General features: G+C 52.5%; 1 protein-coding gene across 1 annotated transcript; it reads right to left on the reverse strand.

Moving 5' to 3' along the window:
• Positions 1–461: 461 nt before the first annotated feature.
• Positions 462–1,439, reverse strand: Foxb1 (forkhead box B1). The gene has a single exon (XM_059266993.1). It carries the CDS (start codon positions 1,437–1,439, stop codon positions 462–464), a length of 978 nt encoding a protein of 325 aa, XP_059122976.1.
• Positions 1,440–10,619: the final 9,180 nt, after the last annotated feature.

The raw sequence follows: 10,619 nt of genomic DNA on the forward strand, positions 1-10,619 counted from the left end.
TTCAGGACCTAAGATCTGGCCCTCGCTGTGCGGCTGCAGCCTTGGCGGGCTTCACACCGGTGCAGTGTCTCTGGTCTTGAAATTGCGCAGAGTCCAGAAGATGCTTTTTTCCCCCCTTTCTGTTTGCGTTTTCTCCGAGCAGGAGGGAATCAGGGTGTCCTGCCTATTGGATGGGAGTGCATTTCTGGGACTCTGGAGGGGTCGCTTGGCTTGGGTTAGTCCCTGTGTTCTCTGGTGCCCTGGAGGGGCGAAGACAACTTTCACGCGCCTTCTAGCAAGTTTGTGGTTTGTCTTCCAGGTCCAAAACCAAAAGTTCTCTTAGGAGAGAGGACTGAAGGAAGAAGGTGGAATGGGCAAGTCAGGGTGACGGTTCTAGGTCGGAGAGGGCTGGACCCGGAGCCGGGGAAGTGGTGAGAGGGGTGATGTAGAAGTGACCAAGAGGGAGCCCCAGCTTCTGTGGGTCAGTGCACCGCCACTGAGTGCAAGGCGGAGGCCGGGCTGGTGAGTGTCTCGCTAGGGGTAGCAGGGCTGCTTTGGCTGGTGGCTGTCTGCGAGGAAGTGGGGCTGAGCGAAGGCGGCGAGTTCGAGAGCAGGGTGGGGATGGGCGCGGGCAGCGCGGGCAGCGCGGGCACTGCGGCCGGCGTGGGCTTGATGGGCACCGGGATGGCGGGCAGCGTCTGGCCCGCGGCGTGGCACAGGGGCTTCAGCGGCACTCCATAGGCGCTGTAGTCGCCACTCGCCATGGAGATGGGGGTGGCCGAGTCGATCATACCCGCGGAACCGTACACGTGTGGCCAGCCTGTGCCCAGAGAGCTGCCCATGGTAGTCAACTGGTTAGGGAGCGGGTAGGCAGCGGGAACTGGCTGCATGGCCGAGAAGGCCAGTCCCCCAGGCATCTTGTACTCCCTCGCGATGATGTTCTCGATGGCGAAGGGATGCTTGAAGCCGGAGGGCTGCGCCACACCGCCCAGGTTGTAGGCAGCGGCCGGCATCTGCGGCAGATGCGTGCCAGAGGCGGCCAGCGCGCTGAGGCGCAGCTTAGCCTGCTGCTGGAGGTACTGCGCGGCGTCCGCTGGCTTGCTAGGAGCCAGGTGGTCAGACTTGAGCACCTTGAAGCGCTTGCGGCGCCGCAGGAAGCTGCCGTTCTCGAACATGTCCCCGCAGCTGGGGTGCAGAGCCCAGAAGCTGCCCTTCCCCGGCTGGTCCGGCCGCCGCGGGATCTTGATGAAGCAGTCGTTGAAGGAGAGGTTGTGGCGCAGGCTGTTCTGCCAGCGCTGCGTGTTCTCCCGGTAGTAGGGGAAGCGGTCCATGATGAACTTGTAGATCTCGCTGAGCGGCAGCATCTTCTCCGGAGAGCTCTGGATGGCCATGGCGGTCAGCGAGATGTAGGAGTAGGGGGGCTTCTGGTCGCTGTACGTGTTGCGGCCCGGCCGAGGCATCTTCTCGCTTACCCACTGGCTCAGAGTCCGCGCGGCGGGGAGGACTGGTCGGATCTGAGAAGGAGGAGGTGATGAAGGAGAAGGGCAGCATGGGTGCAGAGACACTCCCGAGGTCACTCAGGCCGAGTCATAGATATCGGGGGGTTGGGGGCGGGGGATTCGGGTGCCAGCAACTTTGCGCACCAAACTGGATGGACCCAGCCAGCGGACGTGGAGAGGACCGCGGGGGTGGCGGAGGGGAGGGGGCGAGGGGTTGCCGGAAAGTAAGTAGAACCTGGATTCAGGGGAGGGGACACAGATAGATAGATGCTCACCTTAAAGTTGTTTCAAGTTGCGGGTCCGCATCCGGGACGGTGCAGCTGGTGGCCGAGTCCCTCCCCTCCGGCGATCAGAGCTCAGCGTCGGAGACCCGTGAGACTAGCTGCGAGCCTGGCTTGGGCTCAGCCTGGGAGAGCTCCGCGGCGCTCCTGGGCGGTGAGTCCTGCCCGGGAGACCGAGCTGGGCTGCCGAGTGCTGGAGCGGACCGAGACAGCAGCCGCCGCCGCCTCGGGGATCCAGAGGACGCTGCTGTGTCGTACGCGGCTCCGCTGAGCTAGGTGGCTGCCTCCATGTCCACCCTCGAAACATCTGATAGTTTTAAGCGGTGACAGGAGCAGAAAAGACCCCTGTAGCGGCGCTTCATTAATGTGCCACTTCTTAGCTATCGTATGACAATCGCCTTGGGAGGAGGAAGAGGAGGGGGGCAGCGGGGGCTGCAGAGGGAGGGGACTGAGGAAGAGGGGAGAGAGCCTGGCCAGCGCTGGTGTCTTTCACACCTATTTACATGGACACCTTGGCCAATAGGAATCACTTCCAGCAGAAGACCGGTCGACCCGGGAAGAGCCTCTGCCGCCCGCGGGGAGCGGGCAGCGCCTGCCGGTGTGCGCGTTGGGAAGGTATGAGCGGACCGGCGCGCCGAGCCGGGGAACCAGGCGACCATTCACGCTCTGAGCTAGCTGCCGCGCCGACGGTGTTTGACATGGAAATTGCTCGGCTGGGGTGTTGTTTCCTCCGCATTGTATCGGGTTTGTATTGTTAGCTAACTTCTAGCACAGGCTTTCTCTTGAAGGGCGACCCTTTTTTTACTTGGCACTGCCCGGGGTTGGTTGGATGGGTTTTAGAATGGAAATATACAGCCCCCCCCCTCCCCAAACACCACCCCTGAGTCCTGCAAGAGGCAGGTGGAAGTTTGATTTGGCCTCCCGGAGGCTTCAAAGCTGCACACTAGAGTATGTCGCTTTAAAAAGGTGATAAGGTTAATAGACAGACACATATAGACATAAATATTCGGACAGCTGGGTAGAAGAGTCTGTTTTGAATGTAGACGTGTTAGGTAAGTTTTTTTTATATTTCTGGTTGTGAGCCTAGCCTTTAACGGCTGAGCCATCTCTCCAGGCCAAGGTATCAGTTTGTTTTTTGTTTGTTTTAAAAGGAAAAGAAAAGAATGGACGAAGATACTAGGTTTTTCCTTTATCAATCTTTTAGCAATTTGATGGGCACGAGGAGGCTCATTGGACGTTGAGGCAGGCAGCGTTTCGACCTGGGGAGGGCCTGAGTTTGTCTAAGACACGTTATCGCCTCGGGATCTCCTGCTTTCTCCAGGTGCTTGGGAAGCCTGGCGGTTCCTGGGAGGTAGTAGGTCAGCGTTTTATAGTCCCTCCTTCCCTCCTTTTACGTGGGAACAGTTTCTTTAGCGTTTAGAACGCTCTGAAAAGACAAACAGTGCCTGCTGAGACCTGCGAAGGACCGGCGAGTTTTTCGGGGTGGGGGTGGGGATGTGGCTCCGATCTTTGGGCCTGGTGAGGGTTAGCGGGCTCCTTTGAGTTCGGATTTGCCTTATGAGGATTCTATGAATCATAATTATCATTATCATCATCTTCGTCGTCATCATCATCAAACTGCTATGAAATAAACAGTGAGTCAGCCCGTAGGCATGCACGCAATGAGTACCAGCCATGAGCTGCCACGCTTTTCAGCGCTTTCCCTGGCCTTTGTGGTTTTAAAAAGAACCCCATGCCATCATGTTAAATACGAAATACCTACAGTCTACATAGAACCATCTTTAAAGTCCGGAAGCCTCTTTCCTTTTTCTTTCCCCCCCGCACCCCCTCTCAGGAACATCAGGAGGAGACAGAGAGTTCTGGTGTGAAGTTTGTTACACTTTGAGTGACAGTAGAGCATCAGTCTGTGGGTATCATTCTTAAGACCTTTCAGCTTGCGAGCGCGCGCGCGCGCGCATGCACGCAGGCACCCGCCCACCCACTCACATAACTTCATTACCCACAGTTTCGAAGCTGGTCAATAACTCACCAAAACGTAACTTAAACACGACGAATTTAGGAGATTAAACAATTTCATTAATATTGAAATGGCTCTGGCGCCTGGGCTGCCGCGCTTTAGATGCAAGCGCACGTTTTTCAATATTAACAGAGTGCTTGAAGGAAAGACTCAAGTCACCTTCTTAATTCGGAAAAAAAAATAACCAGGAGGAGGAAGTGGGAGCAGGGAGGTGGGGGTGGGGGCGTTGACCTATCCCTGGGGGCAAGGCTAGAGCAGGGCAGATATGTGGATTTCTTTCCTCCAAAGATTAAATCAGTCGGACCCTAGGCCCAGTTGGGTCCTGCTGGCCTGAGCTGCGCGCGCGGCCGCGGCTAACAGACTGAGGTTTGGGGTGTTTCTGCGCGTGCCCGGGTTAGGATCTAGGGCCTGCGGTGGGAGGAGCTGGGAGCGCCAAGGGGTGGGGAACCCGAGGGATGTTTGGAGAAGGGTGGAGGGCTGGTCCACGTCTTGCTTGCTCCAGCTCCAACTGGCTTTGTAGGCACTAAAGCAAGAGTTGCTTTAAAGGAAGCAGGATTGCTCCGGGGTGGAAAGGTACCATCATGGGAAGCCCCTGAGTGTTTTAAAGATCCTTTTTTTTTTTTTTTTTTGGCAAACACGTGCATGGGTTCATGCTGAAATGCAAACATAGACGTTTATGGTGGTTGCATTCGATATGGTAAAAGACCGTCGCTCTTCCCCCAGTGACAACCAGCAAGATGCTCTCCAATCCTGTAAGGTTGTATGTTAATAGTGAGGAATGGGGAGCGAGCGATGCTTTCTTATTTTACCAACTGGCATGTTGTTGTCTTGCAAAGGGGGCCATTGTGTGGCTGTCGAAATCACTGTTCAGAGCAAATGGAAGATTAACTAAATTCTAAAAGTGGAAACCTTCACGTGAGAAAAAAAAAAAAAACTAACCTGGGATAAATCTTTGTTCATCTTCCTGGGGAAAACTGTCACCACCGAGTTCTTGCAATAATACTGTAGGAACTGGTGTTTGAGGAATACTCAAAGTCTGGTTACAGTCGAGAACGGAGCTGAGGCACACATCGCCCACGTTCAGGGTTAGTCAAGTAAACAGAGCTTAATCGCCTAAGTTTGTCTTGCGAGGGGAAAGGAGCTGTGAGAGGCGCATTTAACTCGTGGGCATTGCTACAAGTTCTACCTCAGTTGCTGTCAGAGGTCTTCAAAGCCCGGAGGGGGGGCTGCGCGGGGGGCGGGGAGCAGTTGCAAGCGGTTTACAACATTTCAAGGCTGGTATTATAAAGAGAAGGAGTGCTTTCCAGAAATCTTGAAAAAGTGCGTCCGAGTCTATTGTACAGAACCCAAAGCCAACAGAAGCTGGGTGGAGGTGGGAGGGGGCAACATCCGACCCGGGGGCTTAAAGGGTTGTTGGGAAAACTGTATAAAATACACACAAGTCAATTATACCCCATGTGCCAACCAAATGGAAATCCCCTCCAGCAAGGACCGTCCATCACCTCGTCAAGCCCACCGCCCACCACCTTTCTCCACTGAAAGTTTGCTAGAGTCTTTTTCCCCACAAGCTGGACCACACACGGCTGCAGATTTTGCAATAATTTATGCTAATTTCCCTCCATAAATCCACAATTCGCTTCAGTGGCACCCGAGTTGCTGAGGGAGTAAAAAGGAGACAGAGGGGTGACAAAAACAATATTGATTTTTGATTCCTTGTGTTGTTAAGCAGGTGTGTGTGTGTGTGTGTGTGTGTGTGTGTGTGTGTGTTTGTGAGGTGGGGCTGGCTTGTGTGGGAGGAGAGGGCTCCAGGAGAGGAGGACCCTCCCCTAGCCATCTCCTCCCGCCAACCCACCAAACACACTCCAGAACATAACCGCGCCCCAGTTTGTTAATATTTACCAAACCGGATGGGAGGTGCGGAAGGAACGTACTCAGCAGCTCTGAAGGTTTCCCGGGCGCTAAAAACAATACCCACCGCCCCTACTCGGAACGCGAACTGTTCTGTTCTCAGCCTGCAGCGACGAGGCTGAGCCCGGCTTGGCCCTGGCGCTCCTCTTCCTGAGCTCCTGCAATCGGAGTTTCTTTCCACTTATCCCTTCGCTCTCCGTTCTCTCTCTTCTCTCTTGCGCAACGCCGGCTCATCAGCGACCTGGGCTGACGACAGTGGGGCAGCCGAGAGGACTGAGGACTGGCTTGCAGCGGGTGCTGAAGTTTGAGGGTCTTATGGGTCTCCTGTGGCCCGCCCCACCATTCCTGGTCGCCTCGGGTAGTTGCTGCTGCCGCAGCCAGCGCTATGAGAAACCCGCGCTATCGCACCGCGCCTCTTTGTCCCATCAGTCATTCTTGACCAAATCTGCACTTTGGTGGCGTGAAACGACTTAGCCCTCCTTTCAAAAGGATTTTGTTCCGAGGGTATTCAGTACTAAACAAACTTCTTCAGCTTGTCAGTGGACAATTAAAAAAATATATATGCCGTTCTGAGTGTCTCAGGCTGTTTGTCCTGGGCGTCTGTGACCACCCCCGCACCCCCAACACACCTCATCCCACCCCGGCGCCACTTGGCATTGCTTTCCTGTTCTGGACCGCAGGAACACAGAGGGCCGGCTTAGCTGCTTGTCGGGTCTCCAGAACACTAGCAGGTTCTAGGGCCTCAGCGTCTCGCACCTAGCTGGGGCGTGTTACAAGAAGCATCCACCCTCGCTTTTCGCTATGGACTTCCTCGGGATTTTGAGCCTGTGCTTTCCCAGCCATTCGACCCTAGCCTGGCTGGAAAGAAAACTGCCCCACGAAGGGAGCCTGGGGAGGAGACACACACACACACTTCGCTCTTGTGCCAACTGTCACTCTGGTACTAAATGCCAGTCTACCATCTCTGCCAGCGGCCCCGGGGCCCTGCTACCAAAGGAGCACACTTTTACCCAGTAGCAGGGGGAAAAAAATGCCTGACAGGGAATTTGGGAACTCTTTCATCGGTTAATGACTGCCACATGGGGGTAGAACCTTAATTCAGAACAGGGAGGTTGAATTCAAACTTTTGATAAGTATTCTTAATGCCTAAAATCACGCTCATCCCATCTGCCGGTTCAATTCCACTAGTTCCTAGTAAGATTAGAAACACCAAGTCGTTGCCTGCCCCCCCTCCAAAAAAAACTCTACTATATACTTCCATCCTAACAGGGAAGGTCAACTTCAGGGTGTCCCTCCTGCTCCTTAGTGCTCACCAGGAAAGCTTTCCTCTGGGGAAACTGAGACCTCTGGCTGTAGCACTTTTTCTATTTGGGCCAGGAGGGAAAACGAGCTGAGCAACCACGCCCTGGACATTTTACCCACTTATGCCTAGTAGCTGTGGCAAGGTGGAGGGTACCGGAGGCCTTCCCTTCAACTCTAAGCGTGAAACAGATGGTAGCTAAAGTTGGATGCTACTCGTGCTCTGTCCCCACTCCCAGCGACAACCGCCCTTCACAGGGAGCAGGCAGCCAGTGAAAACAGCTCTTTACCCTGCTCAGTACAATACCCTCTCTTTGCAGTCCATTTACTAAATACCGTTTGGTGTTTGCTCTGCTTGCGGCTTGCTCGGAGACCTCGCGGCTTAAAATCTTAAGTTTCCAAGTCAAATCTCTCCTTTGCACAAACAACTGCCCAGATTTCGCCTGAGCTTTACCAAGCCTGACAGTGTGTGTCTAAGAAGCATTTGCCAAATACCCCTGGAAGAATTTCGGCTAACCCCCCCACCCCCACCCCACCCCCCACTTTAAGTTTTGCTCCGCGCTGTGTGAAATTGAAGGCGGAACTCCAAGCTATTATTTTTATTGGAGGGAATATTGCTAAAGCTACCTTGGTATTGAAGGGATTAACTTGCTTTTTCTCCCAGCCCCTAACTCTGGGGTTAAGACAGCAGTAGATCAACTGTATAATGTGTGCACTGTTCGCTCATTTGTACAAGCAGAACAAAGGTTGGACTAAACCAAATTGCATTGCACTTGTGAACCGAGTCCCGATGTGAAGTATCTTTTACAGCGGGAGGAAAGAGAACAATTTCGTGTATGTCTAAAAGGGAGTAACAAAGCCACTTTCTCCCGCAGCTCAAAGTGAAGTATCGAGGCGTGACATTCCCAGGGTGAGGGGGGACAAAAGCAGGGTCAGGGGGATGAAAAAGAGAATCAAACAGCCCCTTTCACATGTGTGCCCTCAACTGCTGCACCTCTCCATAATAGGAAACAAATGTTGTAAAAGCGGGGATTGCTCCCATTCATTCAAAATAGCAAATGATAGCTAAACAACATTGTCAAAACCGAATCAACTTCTGTGCAGTACCACCCAGAAAAAGGTATTGTGCTTTGTTTAATAGCGGGGTGGAGCGAACGGTCTTTTTTTTTTTTTTTAAAGAGGGAAGGGGAGAAAAATCACCCTCTTTTCAAATCAACTTCTTTGTTAAGGAATTATTTGTTTGCTTAGATTTTTTTTTAAACCAGGCTGTCTGGGTAGACACTTCATTCTTAAAATATTATGGGGGGGGGGAATTTGCAAAAGTAGATTTTGTTTTTACTTTCAGGAAATTCACCAGCTGTTAATAAACAGATAAATACTTTTCAACTTTCTTTGACTGTATTATGGGAGGGAGGGTTGGCTGCAATACCTTTAAAGTTGAATAAAATTGATTCAGGGAAGTGCAGACTTTTGAAATGAGGAATATTTTGCAGCCATCATATTTTATTTTGATTGCAACCCACCTTGCCCACCTTCTTTAATTTGTTTTGAAAACTGGCAACCTGTGGGTCGTCAGCCTTAAACCCCAGCTTTGTTTTGTTTATTCAGGCTGGGGCGGGGGTGGGGTGGGAGAGGCTTAGGCGGGGTGCCCGTGTGCAGTATGGGTTTTCTTAATAGCAGAAACGGGTTTCTCTGAAAACCCCTACAGCTTTCAGACGGAGTAACTCTCGGTGTTCCTGGGAAGGTTAAAACTATTCTCTCTCTCTCTCTCTCTCTCTCTCTCTCTCTCTCTCTCTCTCTCTCTCTCTCTCTCCCCCCCCCCGTTTTGTTTTTGTGTGTGTGTGTGTGTGCACGTATTCCGCACTGAGCTGCCACCCACAAAGAGGGTTGAAAAAGAAAAGGGGAGAGTAGAAAGCGGCTGATCCTCCTCCCTCCAGCTAAGAATGGCTGGGGGCGGGGCTTGGAGAGGCCAGCCTGGCCTTTGGAGGCTGGCAACCCGGGGGCAGCCCGAGTCCTTCCGCTCCGTTGAGGCTCACCTGGGACTCAAAACAGGAGCTGAAGGTCCCGGAGCGGCACCCTCTGGGATCCTATGGCCTTGCACCTCCTCTGGGCGCCCCAACCGCGCTAGGGCTCAGTGGTTGGTCACGGTTGGGGATCCAGCTACCCTGCGTGTGCCGGTGCTCTGCGCACTTCCCCTTTTGCTTTTTTCTTTTTTCCTTTCTACCTTCCTCTCTTCTCCACCCCCAACCCCCACCCCAGGCCAGCTTTCATTTCCCTACCAAACTGTGGTCCATTCCCAGGAACGCAGCCCTGGGGGCATTCTCTAAGGTACCCAGCAGGCCTAATACAAAAAAAAAGAAGGAAGGAAAGGGGGTGACGGCAGGTAACAAAAAGTCCAAACCTCCCTCCCGGACTCTCTCACCTCAACACTAGCACACCTCAGCAGCTAAGCCGTAGGCCGCAGCAGGTAGGTGGGCAGTGCCAGGTAAATCACCAGCCCGTCAGTTCGTTATAGGAGACCTTGGCCCTTCGATTTTGGCTGGCATCGGTCCCTGCAACTCAAGTAAGCAAACTGCCTAGACACACGTCTTTGTATTTAGTTTTATTTTCACCTAACTTAAAAAAAAGAAATTGGGAAAGAATTTTGAAAATAAATATTAATACCACGGCTGTCATTTTCCTCAACAAATACCCTCTCCATTCTCTAGATAAATCTAGAACCACGGAGCGTTCTATAACCCCAAAGAGGCGATTTTCTTTGGAGCGACGACCATTTGTTTATGGAGGCCACCGCGATTTGATTGGTGGAGTGGATGGCGTCCCTTTGCTTAGGTAGGCTGACTCTTCGCGCGCCTCTCACTTCACGCCCAAAGCTGTTTGGGTTCCTCGTCTTTAACAGACACTTCCGAGTAGCCAGAGCTTGGGGAGTTTACCCGACTCCTTTCTGTCCCCTGTCCTCTATGTACCGATTTTTTTTTTTTAATTGCAAAGAGAAGGGTAGATACACACAAAGGGAGTAAAACAGACGAGCCAGGAGTTGTCCTTCATGCCCTACACGGTTCACTGAAAGGATCTCACCAGCTCCCTACACCTCTGGCCACGGTTAGCAAACTAATGTTTTCCTCGGAGCAAGTCCGCTCGCTCGCGCGCGACCTGTTGATGACTCGGAGTGGCAGTGCGCGGAGCTCCGTGGAGAAGCCGGCTAAGTAAACTGCTTGTGTATTTCACATTATCATCGCGCTATCTGGAGGCAATGTAGATTTTCTAAAGATCTAATGAATAAACAACCAGCAACTGCTGGCGGTGTAATTTACATTGTTAATGCCTACATATGTATAATAAATACGCATTTGTATGCTCTCAAACAAACTCTTTAGTTTTAAACCTGTGGTGATTTTTTTTTTTTTTCCAAAAAGAAGGGGTGGAGGGGAGGCCCGTCTTTTCAAGAACGCTTTCCTTTTCACTTCGCTGGTTTTTTAAAAAAAAAATGGCTGTGATTTGGAGCCTAGAAACCGGTCAGCAGTCTGGTTGTCCTTCCTACCCAACGAGGAAGCAAGATCCTCAGGAATGCGACGCTCGCTGGACTCAAGCAAGAAAAAGAGTACACCCAGTAGCTTGTAGCTTCGCGGTTAGTGG

This window comes from Peromyscus eremicus, chromosome 7 (assembly GCF_949786415.1).
Source record: "Peromyscus eremicus chromosome 7, PerEre_H2_v1, whole genome shotgun sequence".
Classification (NCBI taxonomy): domain Eukaryota; kingdom Metazoa; phylum Chordata; class Mammalia; order Rodentia; family Cricetidae; genus Peromyscus; species Peromyscus eremicus.